The 17,016-nt window shown below is 55.6% G+C and overlaps 1 protein-coding gene across 1 annotated transcript; it reads left to right on the plus strand.

The window, feature by feature from the left end:
• The first annotated feature begins 4,671 nt into the window (after window positions 1-4,671).
• On the plus strand, window positions 4,672-16,765 carry Adam33 (ADAM metallopeptidase domain 33). Its single transcript, XM_048348884.1, has 22 exons — window positions 4,672-4,786; window positions 6,634-6,713; window positions 9,127-9,203; window positions 10,406-10,484; window positions 10,793-10,869; window positions 10,945-11,125; window positions 11,372-11,440; window positions 11,523-11,594; window positions 11,731-11,897; window positions 11,981-12,065; window positions 12,145-12,287; window positions 12,718-12,895; window positions 13,046-13,135; window positions 13,306-13,501; window positions 13,639-13,744; window positions 13,839-14,037; window positions 14,128-14,205; window positions 14,284-14,392; window positions 14,468-14,615; window positions 15,860-15,954; window positions 16,408-16,476; window positions 16,723-16,765. Exons 1-21 carry the CDS (start codon window positions 4,690-4,692, stop codon window positions 16,443-16,445), a joined length of 2,364 nt encoding a protein of 787 aa, XP_048204841.1. The 5' UTR covers window positions 4,672-4,689; the 3' UTR covers window positions 16,446-16,476; window positions 16,723-16,765.
• Window positions 16,766-17,016: the final 251 nt, after the last annotated feature.

Genomic DNA, 17,016 nt, shown 5'->3' on the forward strand with positions numbered 1-17,016 from the left:
CAAGAGTGCTTGCCTCCTATACATGAGGCCCTAGGTTCGATTCCCCAGCACCACATATACAGAAAATGGCCAGAAGTGGCGCCGTGGCTCAAGTGGCAGAGTGCTAGCCTTGAGCAAAAAGAAGCCAGGGACAGTGCTCAGGCCCTGAGTCCAAGCCCCAGGACTGGCCAAAAAAAAAAAAAAAAGAAAAAAGAAAATTTCTTCGAAAGTGATCGGTAGCACATCAAGAAACTGATCACTGGCACCTTGGAACACCCCCTCCCCCCACCCCCAAGTCTCAGCCACACAAATATAGTTGCTAGCTTAACAGTTCTAACACCACAGATTTGATTTGCCTGTGTTGGAACTTTAAATAAATGGCATGATGTTATACATAACAACTTTGGGAAATGGTTTGGCAAGATCTATTAAGGCTAAAATACTCTTCCCAGGGCCCCACTACTACTCCCCTGGGGATTTGCTGAGGAAAAACAGTTTCATGCCACTGTGAGATTTATACTAGAATATTCACAGCAGCGCTCTCTATCATGGCCAGAAACTGAAAACAATGAACACACATGATCATGATAGGATGGCTGTGTTTATGGGACAGAACAGAACTATGACAATGAGCCATACTGCCAGTAAGGACCTAGGTGAAGCTCTCAAACTTCAGGCTCAGTGACAGAAGCCAGCTTCGAAGGGCACAGCCTACACAATCCCATTCCTGTGAAACTCAAAGGGCAGGCAAAGCTAATCAGTGGGCCAGGAGTCAAAGTGGCAGCGATGGGTGAGAAAAATGATCAGAAGGGACCACAAGGGAACTTTCACAGGTAAGGGTTGCACTGACTATGTTACATGGGTGTGCTCACTTTGTGAAAATTCATTAAAAGGCTCATTTTCATTATATATGTATTTTTTCAGGAGACTGAGGATCTACTTGCAACCAGCCTATATACTCAAATCTGAAAGATTCGTGTGTGTGTGTGTGTGTGTGTGTGTGTATGCGTGTGCAGGTGCACACATGCACATGCGCATCAGTCTCAACTCAGGGCATGGGCTCTGTCCCTGACCATTTTGTTTAAAGCTAATAATACTCTACCACTTGAGCCATAGCTTCACTTCCAGCTTTTTGGTGGTTAACTAGAGATAAGAATCTCCTGGGGCTGGGGATATGGCCTAGTGGCAAGAGTGCTTGCCTCCTATACATGAGGCCCTGGGTTCAATTCCCCAGCACCACATATACAGAAAATGGCCAGAGGGGGCACTGTGGCTCAAGTGGCAGAGTGCTAGCCTTGAGCAAAAAGAAGCCAGGGACAGTGCTCAGGCCCTGAGTCCAAGGCCCAGGACTGGCCAAAAAAAAAAAAAAAAAAAGAAGCTCCAGAGCTGGGTGCTAGTGGATCATGTCTATAATCCTGGAGATTCAGGAGACCAGAGAATTTGTGGTTCAAAGCCAACCTAGGCAGGAAAGTCCAGGAGATTTTTTTTTTTTTTTTTTTGGCCAGTCCTGGGGACTGGACTCAGGGCCTGAGCACTGTCCCTGGCTTCTTTTTGCTCAAGCCTAGCACTCTGCCACCTGAGCCACAGCGCCACTTCCGGCCGTTTTCTGTGTATGTGGTGCTGGGGAATCGAACCCATGGCCTCATGTATACCAGGCAAGCTCTCTCGCCACTAGGCCATATCCCCAGCCCCTGGAGCTTCTTATTGTGCCACATAACAATGTTCCAGTAATGAGGGACCTTGTATGTGAAGGAAAAGTGGGCCCGAAAGACAATTGCTTAGGATTTTCCAGTTCCTTTCTAATGATTAAATACATTTAAAACCACAAAGGCTTTTCATTGGATTGCAGTTGCCTACAGGATTCCCCACAGGCACTTGCTGCATAGGTTTGTGGCCTGGGGGAAAGTGGGCAAAGTCCACATAGAGTCCTAGGCCAGACCTTCTAGGCTGGCTGTATATCTTTATTAAGAGCTTATGGTCATTGCTAAGCTAGGCATGACTGAGCTGATTGCACTGTTGTGCCAAGTTGTGAAACCACCACCAAGAAGACCACCGAGACTCAGACATTCCGAAATGCAAAAGCAAGGCAAGGCTTTATTTAAGCAAGCTGCAACTCAGGCCTTGTCCTACCCACCGACACAGCAGAGGTTAGGAGGGAGCCCCGAGCTGTGATTACACAGGGTTTATAAAGGCAAAGAACAAGGTTACAACAATCAGGTGTTCAAGCAAGCAAGATTAGGACACAGGTACAAATCTGATTGACTCAGGGTTTGATTCTAAAGTGGGGTTCACGTGGTAAAATGGGGCCTGACTTCAAAGTCTGGCACTTCAGCACAAACCAGTGTAAATGAATCTCCTAAACAGAAAGGGGGGGGGGGGGAATCCAGACAGAAAAGAGTATGCTCTGCAGGATTACATTTATATGAGTTCTAGAATAAACAAAACTAACCTGCAGAGGGTAGGCAGATTCACAATTCTAGGTTTGGAAATGGGAGAGATTGGCAAGGCATAGGAAAACCTTGGGAAGGTTAAAGGCATAGCTTAGGTGGTGAAACACCACCAGCCAATGAGCAAAAGTGTCAGATACTGAGCTCAAGTCCCAGTCCCAGACAAAAAGAGAAAACTTTAGGGAAATGTAGCTCTACTGAGGTGGGAGTCGTACTGGTATACACAGCTAGTAAAACTCATTCATGTGTACAGTTCAGTCATTGCATTTTATTGCATTTGTGTACTTAATACAATTGATGTTTAAGGCTGCTTCCTGTAATAGGGAGGTCAGATCTGGCCACTGCCATCATTAACTGTGGAGGGACTTCAGGTTGACTCCAGCTCAGATAAGAGCAGTAGCCAACTCCAGCTTCACTAAGCTCTCCCCCACCCTATCCAGGGAAGCTCCCCTTTATTATGATAAGTTATGTAAATTGACCACCTGAGGCCTGGGAGCTTCAAGGGAACCTGTGCCCTCCTATGAGTAGGTGTATCCACCTGCATCATGTGAGCCCCACCAAATCCACAAGCCAATTCTAACTAGAATGATAGGTTGGGTCAAATAGATACTATGAGACCGACTGTAACTCTATTGGCCACCTGCGTGCGGCCTAGTGTGCTCTGTAAGTGTTGTATCCTCATTGGCCACCTGCGTGTGGCAAGTTTGACTGTGATGTTTGCCTTATAACCATGCTGGAAGGCCACACGTACATGCCGTTCCAGCTCCCGAGTCTGGGCTGCACACGTGCGGGCGGATCCAGCTCCCGAGTCTGGGCTGCACATGTGCGGGCGGCTCCAGCTCCCGAGTCTGGGCCCTGATCCTGCACACGTGGTCGGCAGTTTCAGCTCCTGAGTCTGGGCTGCGGCCAAGGCCGGATGGTTCACTTTTTGTTCACTTTTTACTTCCCCAATAAATCTGTCTTTTTGTTATCTTGTAGCTGGAGACTGTGTGGTGGACTTTTGGGGGAACCAGGAATCCCCTCCCTTGGGTGGGGGACCTCGTTTCATTGTAGCGAACCCCCACTCCACTTCCTAAGTCCAAAGTACTCATAGTAATAATCATAAAAGCAACAGTAAGAAGAACCGTGTAAATGTATTCATTCCAGAGTGTATTAAATAAAAAAAAACTCAAGGTGAAGAAAAATGTAAGAGCAAAATATATCTGTACTGTCTTGAGTATGTACCAAAAAAAAAATTCTAAAATCCTATCCAGGAAAGTAATAGTAGCAGCTTGCTGCTTGGTGGGGGGGGGGGGGGAGGGGGTGGAGTTCAAAGGATTGTGACAGAACATGTATAAAGACTCTTACTGGAGGATTTAATTACATTTGCATTGCTTTTATATTTGTTTATCATTTTATTCTTTTTGCTGGTCCTGGGGCTTGAACTCAGCCACTGGGCACTGTCCCTGAGCTGCTTTTGCTCAAGGAGAGCCCTCTGACACTTGAGCCATAGCACCACTTTTAGCTTTTTGGAGTCTCACGGATTTTTCTGCTCAGGGCTGGCTTCAAGCCGTGGTTCTGAGTCCTCAGCCTCCTGTGGTTTTTTGTTTGTTTGTTTGTTTCTGCTTCTGGAACCTTGGCTACTCAAATGACTACCTTCAAGGAAGCAGATATGCATGACAATGAAATGCCTCCCAAGTGAATCTATACCTTGTTCCTCACAATGGCCCTTCAGACAGGAATTGGAGGCTCAGGGGCCCCAGGGCGGGCTGGTCTCCTCCATCCTGGGAGTCCGGCTTTGTTCAGTTCAGCCTGCGCCCAGCCCCGACAGTCGGCCGGGGATGCGGGTCCCCGCGCCGGTTAGTGGACGGTCGCTGCGGCTGGAGCCTGCTGCGCCTGACGGCCTCCCAGCCGGTGGGAGCACCTCGCCTGAACCGAGGACCGGTCGGGATTTCCTCCAGCAGCCTCTAGGGCAGGGACGGGAGGCCTGACCCCGGAGACGTGGGGTCCGGTCCTCGGTGGCCGCCTCGGGCTGGGTTCTCGCCTCCGCCCTGCGCGGCCAGCTCGGCGCCACCCCCCACCCCCCGCCCCCGACGGCGGCCGACGGCCGGAGGGTCGTCCTGGCTCCCGGGAGGGCCCGGGCGCTGTCACCCTGGAGGCGGCGGGCGGGAGGGGCCGGAGGGTGGGCGGTGGAGGCGGCGGGCGTGGGTCGGCCGCCCTCCAGTCGGGGCGGGGCGAGCGGCTTGCAGCCTGCGCCTCGGGAGAAGCCCGGGAGCTCCCAGCTATGGGCCGGGGGTCCCGAAGATCTGGGGGTTCGCCAGTGCTGCTGCTGCTGCTGCTGCTTCCCCCGTGGCTAGGGCCGCGCGCCCGGGCGCTTCCAGGTGAGGACTGCGCCGCCGAGGTGCGCCCCGAGGGGCGAGGGGGGTGGTGAGAGTTCAAACCCCTGGGCTGCCATGCATGGCCAGGACGGAGGACAGGGTTTGGGGAGGGTTGGGTGGCATCGGCCCACTTGCCCACATCTTGGGCAAAGCAGAGGGGCAAGATCCACCCCTCCCTTCTGCAGCTGCCAGGTACCCAGTCCTCCATCCCAGGAAGCCACCCCCCCCTCCAGCCCTCCCTCCACCAAGTCCTGCTCTGCCTCTGTCCCCTCCTCCTCCCCCCTCCCTGAGCAGGGTGTATATTGTTTATAGAGTTGCCATGTTTGGTGAGACCCACAAGGATTTCTCCAAATAGAAGGTGTCTGTCTGGCAGTGCCCAGGGTGGGGGTGGGGGAGCCAAGCCTGTGTCTGTCTCTTCCCCTGAGTCAGGGCTCTTAACCCCTCCAAGAGGGCCAGGAACTCCCCAGACCCTGCACAGCAAGTGCTTGAGGAGAGGGTGGGGAAAGAAGGCAAGGGGGAGGGGACAGGAAGGACTGCGCCAGGGGAGGGGGCTCCCCATCCACAGCTCCATGGTGGGAGACCCCACTTCCATGAGCCCCTGCCCTAGTCCAGCCAGGAAGGGGAGGGAGTCAGCGGTCTTGCTTTGGGGGATGATGCCTAGGCATTCCACTGCTAGAACTCTTAAAGCTCAAGCAGACTTGAGCCAAGTGATAAGGAGTGATGAGATTCCCAAAGGGAGAGAGCAGATCCTCCATCGTCCACATCTCAAATGGGTTCCCTCTATTCACTCCCATGCAACTCACACTGCTCTGTCTGCCTCCTTCACGCCCCGTGGCCAGCAAGTGTGCAGAGAGTGTGCACACCTGTCCACACACTGTGCCTCAGGCCCTGGGACAGTGAAGCCCTCTGTCTGGAGCAATCCCTTCTGATTGTCCCCCTCTCAAGGTCCCTCAGAGTCTATTCCAAAGTGGCAGCACCCCCCTCCACCCCGCAATCTAGCAGATGGCCATTGGCTCATCCATGAAGGCGGGTGTGGCCTTGAGGAATGGGGTATCAGAAGCTGCTGCCATTCTGGTCTGGGGAGTAGATGGAAGAGGAGGACCAAGGGGGAGGAGTTTGAATGCTGCTGGGGGGAGGAGCCATCAGCAAGAACAGAATGGGGGGGGGGGGAAGCATTGTGTTATAGGAACTGACCCTCACTCCCCTCTCCCTCTCAGAATGGCAAAGCATGGGAGGCTTTGGGCTCTGGGTGCCTGGCTCTCTAGGGCCTGTGGGGGGTGGGGAGGCAGGAGCATTCCAGGGGAGCATTCCAGGCACCCTCTGAGTGAAGCTTGGCTCCAGGCTTCCGCCTCAGAGCCCCTTTGACACCTTCCCCCACTCCCCAGCACTGAGGCGCTGTCCCAGGGAGCCTGCCACCAGCACCCAGTCCTGAAGGAGGGTACTGAACAAGGTGCACCTCTGGAGACATCTGGCTGCTGTTTTCCTCAGATGGTGGGGGAGACATAGGCAGCCTCACGACGTCATAGATCTCTCACACTAAAGGCATTTGCTGCCCAGCCTAAAAATACCCAGGCCTGCCTCCTCCTTCCCTTCCCTTCTGCACTGTGGGCCTTGGTCTCTTCCTCATGACCTCTGACCCTAAGCCTACTCCTCACCCCCCAAAGGTTGGGCAGCTCCTAAATTGCCAGCCAAGTTGTTCCTTCCCAAGCTCCTCTTTCTCCTGCCACCTCCCTGGTGGCTCTTCCATTCAAAGAATACCCCATGGCTGCAGACTGAGCCCGTGAAGATGGATGTGCTCCCCTTCTCCCAGTTCCTTGGGTGCCTCACTTGGTGCTCTGCCTTCACTCCAGGAAATGCCCCTGGAGAGCCAGTCACCCCTTACTGGGCTCTGGATGGTCCCCTCTGGCGTGCAGTCACCCTGCAGGAGCCGGTTAGTATCTCCTTCCTCTGTTCCCAGCAGGGGTCCCATCTTTTCGAAACCCTCTGCCCTTTGCCTAATTGCTGTGCAGCAGTTTTTCTGGGGTTCCCAGAACCAAGTCACCCCTCTCATAGGCCCCACCCCACAGGGAGGGAGGGGGGCAGGAGACAGCTAGATGGAAGAGCCTGCACACATGGAAGTCATTTTCACACACACATACACACCCGCCTTCTTGGATTATCCAAGCCCCAGCCCCCACTAGCAGAGATGAGCCCAGAGCTGGAGGCATGACACTTTAAGAAGACACCACAATATCTTCCTTTCACTGACTTGTCTGGAACTCACAGCCCTGGGGCCACACTGCTGCCCCTCCGGGACCTGGCCATTTAGGGGCCTAAAACTACACCCTCAATGTTTATGGCCTTGGGCCAACAGTCACTCCTGTGGTATCCCTAAGATGCAAGCCCACCCCAGTTTACACCTCTCTCTGGCCTCCTCCCAACTTAGCCTGTCACATTCTTCCAGAATAACCACATCCCAGATGTTAGTGCCACCACATCTGTGTTGCAAACCGAGAGGCCAATAGCCTCTTTGGGCTTATTTTACAAAGGGGCAAACTGAAGCTCAGAGATGTTGGGAAACTGATCAGACCTGCTAAGGCCTAAAAAGCCTTCATACCACTAGCCACCCCTCACTTGCCTGGAGAGCATTCCCTTCTCAGTTTCCAGGCCCAAGTGGACAGTCCCTGTGTCCAAGCCCAGGGAGAAGAAAGCCAGGCGAGTGCAACTATGAAGACAGGGGTGGGGGTTTCCAGAGCTCCCTTTGCTGCCTTCACCACCACCTGCCAGCCTTTCCCCTCAACTGGTCAGACACACACTGCTGGCCTGTACTTGGAGATCTTTTTTGACATCCCCAGTAAAAGGGAGGACGGGGCATAGACTGGGGTCACCTTGCCTGTGCCTGAGCTGTCTTGGCCCTGCTTGGCTCACTTCTGGCATCGGCTCCAGAAAGCCTGCGAGGACAGGGCAGGGCAGGAGGCTGAGCTTCGGCAGGCAGATGTCCACTGCCTTTGTCTAATATGAACCCTTTCTCCAGTAAAGCCAGTGGCATTCCAGCTATATGAGCTCATGTTAAAGCCTTGTGGGGTCCACAGATAGGGAAATGGGGCAATCTGCTCCCCACCTGCAGAGGAAGCCTCCTCTTCCCCCAGAACTTTGAGCCCCTTGGCCAGGGTCCCAGCTCTATACACTTTGAGAGAAAAGGGGAGAGCTAGCCAGCAGGGTGGGGAAAACATTCCAAAGATACAGCAGCCCCCCAGGAATCTCCTGGGCTGGCTCCAACTCTGGGCCCCCAGCCAGCCTGTGTGAGCAAGGGGGAAGATGGGATATCCTGTGGGGTGGAAGAGGCAAAGGGGCATGGAGGGAGGAGAGGAGAAGCCGCCCAGCCACCCTGACATCTGACCAGGAGAGCCAGTGCTTTCTCCTAGCCTGGGATGGGTCACTGTTTACTTTGTTAGCCCAGAAGTGAGTGGACTGCTGGAGGCAGTGGAGAATTTCAGTTGGGGCAATTTGCCTGAATTAAGAGATAGAGAATAAAGTCTGGATTCCACAGGGAATGAGAGTGTAAAATACAGAAACAAGGGAATGAGGGTGAAACTCATTGGTAGAGCACTTGGCTAACATGTCCAAGGCCCTGGGTTCAATCACCACACCTGCCTAGTGCCAGGTGGCTCACACCTGTAATCCTAGCTACTTAAGAGGCTGAGATCTGACGATCAAAGTACGAAGCCAACCAGGACAGGAAAGTCCATGAGACTCTTATCTCCAATAAACCACCAAAAAAAAGTAGAAGTTGAGCTGTGGCTCAAGTGGTAGAGCACTAGCCTTGGGTAAAAATGCTCAGGGACAGCACTCAGGCCCTGAGTTCAAGCCTGAGGACCAGAACACACACACACACACACACACACACACACACACACACACACTGCATACACACACACTGCATACACATAAAGATATAGAAACAATCCTCCATATAATACAGAACCCATGAGTGTCCCTACCCACAGCTACCCAGTGGCTTCCACAATGTCCTTATGACCCTAGTGTCTTCTGCATTTCATGCCCCTCTGGGCAGAAAGAAGGCAGGCCAAGAGCCCAGTACCTATGGGTATACATGGCACCATTCTGGAACTCATCTCTAGGGAGGACGTGATGTGCCCCTGACAGGCTGTTTGTGCACCTCCAACAGGCTGTTGTCATGACAACGAACATCCTGGGTGTGGGAATATCTTTGTTTGCTCTTACCCCACATCTATTCATGACTTCCATGAACTTTCTCACCAACCAGCTGCACATCCCACCTGCTCCCCGGCAAGCAGGTGGCCTGCAGGCTGTTATCACAGCATGTACTCCTTCTCACCCAGATCTTGACGCTAGATGGGGGGCTGTTGGTCTTGGAGGCTGAAGGCCAGGAGCTCCTGCTTGAACTGGAGAAGAACCAGTAAGTACCAGACTGGGGAACCGCCGGGCTGAGGACAGACCATTTCTTGGGGGTAGGAGGATCGGTGCAGATCCCAGCAGGAGATTGGATGGGGAGACTCAGAAGAAGTGCAGGTGGCATGGAGAGTCATATCTATCATATCTACTCAAGGCTGGCCCTCTTCAGGCTGAAGTAGACTGAAGAGGCTGGGTAAACCCTTCTGTGGCCACATTTCTCCTCCCAACCCCAGGAGCCGCTTGGCAGCTGTGTGAGCACCACCTCATGGACATTCCTAGAATACATGCAGCCAAAAGAGAAACCTAGGAAATCTAGCCCCAGCACAGGCAGAGAGGGAAGAGGGGGAAGGGAAGAGGGGAGAGAAGAGTGAGGCAGGCTTCCCACAGATAGGATGGTGCTCCGGGAAAGGGCAAAGTCACAGTGGTCACAAAGGTCAAAGCATCCATCCTGCAGTGGCTGTTTGTCTACCCTACCTGGAATGTCTACATCTTCAGGTGAAAAGCAAAGAGATGAATTTGAGGAGTCCTAGTAGGTCCAAAAGACATTGAATTCTGAGGATCCTGAACATTCAGAGCCCAAGACTTTGAGCAGGATGGTCCCTTGGGCTGAGTGGGGTGGGTGTCAAGATGGAGCACCAGGTTTTGGAACCATGTGGACCATATAGGTGGGCTAAAGACCAATGAGTTGAGGCCTCTAGACATGAGGGGTCTAGAAGCCTCAGGAGACTTCAAGGATCTGACATGGGAAGGGGTGAGAGGTGAGAGGGTCGAACTGGTAGCCAACAAGTTAGGAAGCAAGCAGGGGTCCTCAGGCTTTAGTCTCCTCCATGGCTCCAAGTCTTAACCTCCCCAGTATCTGCTGAACCTGCCCCCACCTTCCAGATTGCAGATCCAACTGCCTGCTGCAGACCTCAGGGACCACACGCCCTCTTCCTCCTCTCCTTCCTTCCCCTTCCTCCTTGGTACTTCCCACACTGCCATCTCCCACATCTAAGCCATCAAAGAGGCTCCTTCCTAGCTTTTGCCCTTCATGCTCCAGGCTTTCCAGAGGTGAACAATGCACAGCCTCCCGCATCTCCTCAAGACACTTGTGGAAGGCCTGACTCACACAGCTGCTCAATTAGCATTCGAGTTGGGAGGCTGGGAGGCCACCTGGAGGAGGAGGCAGGGGGAAATCAGTTGATTCCTAAAAAACACCTCTCCCAGCAGGTTGCTGGCCCCAGGGTACACAGAAACTCACTACAGCCCAGATGGGCAGCCCGTGGTGCTGGTCCCCAACCATATGGTGAGATACTTCCATGGGCTCTTGGGGACAGGGTGAAAGGTGTTGGGGGTGCACCCTCTGTGGTGCATCACTGTGGTGCACCCACCGTTGCCACCCTATTCTCCAACTCCAATAGAAGAGGTTGGAGTCCATCCTTCAATGTCAGCCCTGGGGCTGGGATGTAGCTCAGTGGCAAAGCACTTGCCTAGCAAGAACAACATCCTAGGTTCGATTCCCAGTACCAAAAAAAAAAAAAAAAAAAAAAACAAACCAAAACCCCACAATGTCAGCCCTGGCTGAGATTTGGGGTTGGGCTGCTTCCTCTCCAGGATCATTGCCACTACTCTGGGAGAGTGAAGGGCTTCCCGGACTCCTGGGTGGGCCTTAGTGCCTGCTCTGGGATGAGGTGAGGAGTTTGGGGAGGGGGAGGGGCCTGAGGTAAGAGCCCCTCCCACCTACTTTGTATTTCTCTGCACTCCAGTGGCCTGATCGTGCTCAGCAGCAATACCAGCTATTATCTGCATCCCTGGCCACCAGGGGACTACAAGGATTCCTCAACTCATAGGATCTTCCGGACAGAGAAGCTGTTCACCTGGAAAGGGGCCTGCAGCTTCAGGGACAATCAGGGCAGGACCAGCCTTCCTCAAGCTCACCATAATAGGGTCAGGGGCACAAGTAGGGGCGAAGGTGGGAATGCACAGTCCCATCCATAGCCATGGTATTTGCAGTCAAAAGAGATAGTAACACAGGCCCCACAGCAAGGCTGCTTGTCCTGATCCTTAAACTCAGAAAGTGAAAAAGAAGTTCTAGTAACAAATGTCAAACTGTTGTCTCTAAAGAACTGGGGTTGATGGTAGAACTTCAGCCTTAGCAGCCTGCCTCTCAGGGTTCCCATTTACACCTTGCAGGAGAGGCGAGAGGTGCAACGCGGGAGCACCAAGTACCTGGAGCTGTACCTGGTAGCTGACCACACCATGGTGAGGGAAGGCCCGAAGGGGGCTCGTGGGGGCTGGGTGGAGCCCGCCAAGTCCCTCACGCATGGAATTCATTCCTTCCCAGTTCTTGATCCAGCACCGAAACTTGAACCACACCAAACAGCGTCTCCTAGAGGTTGCCAACTACGTGGATCAGGTTGAGGATGGGGCAGAGAGGGCAGGTCCTAGGGGAGCACCGAGGCAGATGTGGGCGTGGGGGCATGGGACGGTGGGCACACAGTGGGACGCCAGGCTCCCGGCTCCAGCCTCACTCTGCCCTGCCCTGCCCTCAGATGCTCAGGACACTAGACATTCAGGTGGTGCTGACCGGCCTGGAAGTGTGGACAGAGCGGGACTACAGCCAAATCTCACCGGACGCCAACGCCACGCTCTGGGCCTTCCTGCAGTGGCGACAGCAGCTGTGGGCGCGGAGGCCACACGATTCGGCGCAGCTGCTCACGTGGGTGCCTCTGACCCCACGCGGGTGGTGGGCAGCACGGCCCCGAACCCTGGCCCCAGCCGATCGCGAGCGTTCTTCCTCAGGGGTCGTACTTTTCGGGGCACCACCGTAGGCCTGGCGCCCATCGAGGGCATGTGCCGGGCGGAGAGCTCCGGAGGCGTGAGTATGGTAAATCTCTGCCGGGGACCCGGAGGGGAAGGGAGGGGGGCAGGCTCGCGGCCCCGCGGCAACGCCCCCACCTTCCCAGGACCACTCGGAGCTCCCAATCGGCGCGGCTGCCACCGTGGCCCATGAGATCGGCCACAGCCTCGGCCTCAGCCACGACCCCGACGGCTGCTGCATGGAGGCCACAGCAGAACAGGGCGGTTGCATCATGGCGGCGGCCACCGGGTGCGCACAGGGAAGGGGCTTCGTTCCTCCCTTGGGTGTCTTTGTTTAACTCTCGGTTTCCTTTTCTGTAAAAGGAGGAAACATAGGTCCCTATCCTTAGGGTCGTTTACGCGACCTTCGTGGGAAAGACGTAGGTAAAATGGATTGTCCAGAGTGTGAAGGTGGAGTCTAGATTGTCATGGCAGCTACTGGCAGGTGGAGATCGGGAGATCTCCCGATCTCCCGATGTGGTTCCAGGACTGCCTAGGTAAAAAAATGAGCGCCCACCTAAAACAAAACAAAACAAAAACAACCAGATGTGGTGCTGCGCGCCTGTCTTTCCAGCTGTGCATTAGGTAGGAGGAATGCGGTCCTGGCCAAAAGTACGAGCTCTCACCTAGAAGAGTAACTTAAAAAGAAAAAGGCCTCCCCGCCCTCGCCCTCCCCGTAGGCGTCCTTTCCCGCGAGTGTTCAGCGCCTGCAGCCGCCGCCAACTGCGCGCCTTCCTCCGCAAGGGGGGCGGTGCGTGCCTCTCCAACGCCCCGGGCCCCGGGCTCCCCGCGCCTCCGGCCCGCTGCGGAAACGGCTTCGTGGAGCCGGGTGAAGAGTGTGACTGCGGCCCGGATCAGGTCAGGTGGGCTCGCCCGGCACCCTGGGGGCCCGAGAATGGACACACACACCCCGCTTCCTCTCGCCCCCGCGCTCGCTCCCTCCCTCCCTCCCCGGAGGTGTGGGGCGCGGCGCCCTCACCTGTTCCTCTCTCACCTTTCCGGAGGCAGAGGTGCCCGGACGCCTGCTGCTTCGCCCACAACTGCTCGCTGCGCGCAGGGGCGCGGTGCGCTCACGGGCACTGCTGCGCGCGCTGCCGGGTGAGGACCGCGGGGCGATCCGGAGCCGACTGGCCGGTCCGGTCTCGGCTGGTGGGCGCCCTCGGATCGCCCTATTGGGTGCTCCCGCCGCCTCCTGCACCCCTCCCTAAACCCGGATCTCTCCCTGTGCTTTGTTATCTGCCCTCTTCTAACCTGGCTCGCCCGCGCAGCTGAAGCCGCCAGGCGCGATGTGTCGCCGGGCTGTGGGGGACTGTGACCTCCCCGAATTCTGCACTGGCGCCTCTCCTCATTGTCCCCCGGACGTTTTCTTACTGGACGGCTCGCCCTGCGCCGGGGGCCGCGGCTACTGCCGGGATGGAGCGTGTCCCACGCTGGAGCAGCAGTGTCAGCGGCTTTGGGGTCCCGGTGAGCTCCCTGTCCCAGGGCTTCCGGGAAGGACCGCGGGGGGGGGGGGGGGGCGGGGGAGTCGGGGGAGGGATGGAGTAAGGGATGGAGGAATCTCGGGTCAGGTCTGAGTGGCTCCAGCCCCTCTCTTCCCTCAGCCTCGCGTCCAGCACCACAGGCCTGTTTCCAAGTAAACTCCGCGGGAGACACGCGTGGGAACTGTGGCCAGGACGGTGTGGGTGGCTTCCTGCCTTGTGCACCGAGGTAAGGGCTGGAGTTGGGGAGCCCCCAAAGCTGCAGAGTAGGTTGAGGAAAGGGGTCCAGTCTACAGGTTGACCACCCTCTACTTCCTCCCCAGAGATGTCCAGTGTGGGAAACTGCAGTGCCAGGGTGGGGAGCTCAGCCCACTCGAGCCACACATGGTGCCCGTGGACGCTTGGGTTCACCTAGAGGGCAGGGAGGTGCCTTGCCGGGGAGCGCTCACACTCGCTGATGCACCACTGGACCTGCTTGACTTAGGCCTGGTAGAGCCTGGCACCCAATGTGGACCCAGCATGGTGAGCCCTGACCACCCAGACCCTCCCGGTCACTTGAGTCCCCAGGCCAAAGTGTCCCTTCTCACTGCCCCGTGGGCACACTACCCATAGATGTGCCAGGACGGGCGCTGCCAGAACGCTACTTCCCTGGAGCTGGAGCGCTGCCTGAGTGCCTGCCACAACCGCGGAGTGAGTAGAGAAAGGATGGAAGTGCCCTTGGGGGGTCCTTGGTCTCATGTGACCCTTCTTTCCTCCTCTTCTCTGCAGGTTTGCAATAGCAACCATAACTGCCACTGTGCTCAAGGCTGGGCACCTCCCTTTTGTGACAAGCCAGGCTTTGGTGGCAGTGTGGACAGTGGCCCGGAGTACCCTGAAAGTGAGCTGATGGGGGGCTGGTGGGCAGGACCAGGGGTGGTGATGGGTTCAGGACTCAAAGCCCTGTTCTCCACAGCTCATGATGCCTTCCTGCTGGCCATACTCCTCAGCTTCCTGCTGCCTCTGCTCCCTGGGGTTGGGCTAGCCTGGTGCTGCTACAGGCTCCCGGGACTTCGGTGCCAGCCACGTACCTGGGGCTGCAGGAGGAAGCCCGTGAGCAGCCGGTAGGCTGAATTCCCAGCTCTGAGGGCGCTGGTCCCTCTTCCTGAGTTCACTCCTGTGATTCTTGCTTCTCAGAGCTCCACAGGGTTGCAGGGAGCTGGATGATGTCCTCAGCTTCACCCCACGGTGCAGAGAGACCCTAGGAAGGAGAAGGAAGGGGCAGGGATGGCCTGCCTTTCACTCCCACCCTGTCACTCCTCTAATCCACTTTGGCTTCTCCACAGGTGGCTGCGTCACTGGTGACTTTGCTGAGATTCTTTTTTCTCTTTTCTCAACCAGCTCCCAATGCAGTGAAGGCCTCTGCAGCCTGCCTCGGGAGTTTTTAGCCCTCTTCTACTTCCTCTGTCCTAGTCACTGTCAACTCTTTCAAGTTTTCCAGGGTTTGAGCCACTGTGTCTATTTTTCATACCACTGGTCAGCTGTGATGCTGACTGTGCTTGTGCCAAAGGACTGCCCCCAACCCAAGTCTCCCTGGCCTGAGGGGAGTGTCACATAATGCTGTGTGTTCCCCTAGGGCTACCCCATTCACTGGGACCCTCAGCAAGGGTGACAGCCTGCACTTGAGCGAGCTCCTGGTCAGCTGAGCTAGAAATGGGAACAGAGGGCATCCAGGCAGGAGCAGAGAACTGGCCAGGCCCCAGGTGCCAGCTGAGAGGACTCTGGCACAACTGGCTGAGGGAAGAGGAGAAAGGTGGGAGGAACGTGGGGTGTCACCATGGGAAGAAGGGGTGCTGCAGAGAGGTGGCAGTTGCCTCCTATCTTTAGTATGGGTTTTTAGGACAGCAGAGACTGTTGTGATGTCAAAGGAAGTGGGGAGATCCTGAGAGATGATGAGAAGGGCATGGGGGGGGAGAGGGGGAAATGGCTGGGAGTCAAGCAGCAGGTGTCTAACGGTAAGGAACATGGGCAGGTACATTGGAGGGGGGACATGGGTGCTCCAGCCCTAAATGAGACCTGAGCAAGGCTATATCGGGAGGGTTCAGGGCTGCTGGGATGGTGTCAAAGCTTGGGAGAAATGTCAAGGCTGGAGAGGGGAGGTGCGGGAAGCCCTGCGGGGCATGGGTCTCAAGGGAAGCCAGACTCTGAAGACTCCTCCAGGAGGGGGCAGGAATTTCGAGCCAAGGCAGAAGGGTGGAAACTCAGCCAACACAGAACTTGGCTGGGCACCATGCTATGAAGAAGCAGACCCTGGTGCTCTGCTCAAAGTCACTTTTCCAAGCTCCTCATTGTTTATCCCACTGCTTAGGTCCAACAATGGCCCAGGCAGGGAGTCCCTCCCAGGTGGAGTTCACACCATAGAGCTGGGCCTGGCAGCAAGCAGCTGGAGAGCCCCAGCCCTGGGTGAGTGAGGGGCCAGGGGACATGAGGAGGGCCGCTAGCACTGGGGCTTTCACTCAGGGTCTATGCACTGTACTTTAGCTTCTTTTTTGCCCAAACCTCATGCTCTACCACTGGAGTAACAGCAACCCCCCCCCCCAACCCCACCAGCATTTTGTTGGTGAATTGGAGATAAGCATCTCACAGACTTCTCTGCCTGGGCTTAACCTGCAGAAAATGAAGTGGTAGTGGTGGCTTTGAACTTCCATCCCCAGATCTCAGCCTTCTGTGTCGCTAGCATTATAGGTGTGAGCCACTGGCACCCAACAAGGATGGGATCTTACCTCCTGCCTCCTTTCCATTGCACCCCTCATCTCCACAGTATACCCAGTTCTCTTGAATCCCCTGTGTTATGCCCAAGCCCCGGAGCTCCTGCCAACTGTGTTCACAACACTCATCCTCCTTTGTTGCCTCCAGATCCCAAGAATACTGCCAGAGCCCAGCAGCCACCCTGAGAAGCCTGGGCCATGAAGCCCTGCCCCCCAGGTAGGTGGGGCCCCTGTGCTCTCTCCACTAGAATTACTCAGCCATCTCCTACTCAAGTTCCTGGGCTTGGGTTAGAAAATAAGGAAAGGAGAAAGGAGGGCTTAGAGAAAGTGTGGTCATGCCCTCGGGGCAGGGGAGGGAGGACTGTGGCTCTTCGTGGGTGACTGGTCCTTAGGGGCCTGACTTGCAGCCTGGGACTCCAGCCTTCAGTGGGTGACCCCTCTGCCACCACCACTTCATTTTCAGCAGGTCAAGCCCAGAAGCCAAAATTCTGTCTGTGGAAACAAGTGACCCCTGAGAGCCACTCCAGGAACTCAGACTCCAAGGACCGTACCGGCAAGTCAGCTGACCTGTATCTTCTGGAAGCTAGGAAGGGTTATACCCCTAGCAGAGCTCCGTCGCTCCTATTCCAGGACTCAGAGTTGTCAGAAGCTTACCCACTGTGGTCTTGGCTTTGAGGGATGGGGCATTCTGGGTACAGCTTCAGAATCCATCCACAAAGGAGCAAAGGTCCCATGACTCCCAAACTCCCCAGGAGGG

The sequence above is a fragment of the Perognathus longimembris genome, chromosome 6, assembly GCF_023159225.1.
Source record: "Perognathus longimembris pacificus isolate PPM17 chromosome 6, ASM2315922v1, whole genome shotgun sequence".
Classification (NCBI taxonomy): domain Eukaryota; kingdom Metazoa; phylum Chordata; class Mammalia; order Rodentia; family Heteromyidae; genus Perognathus; species Perognathus longimembris.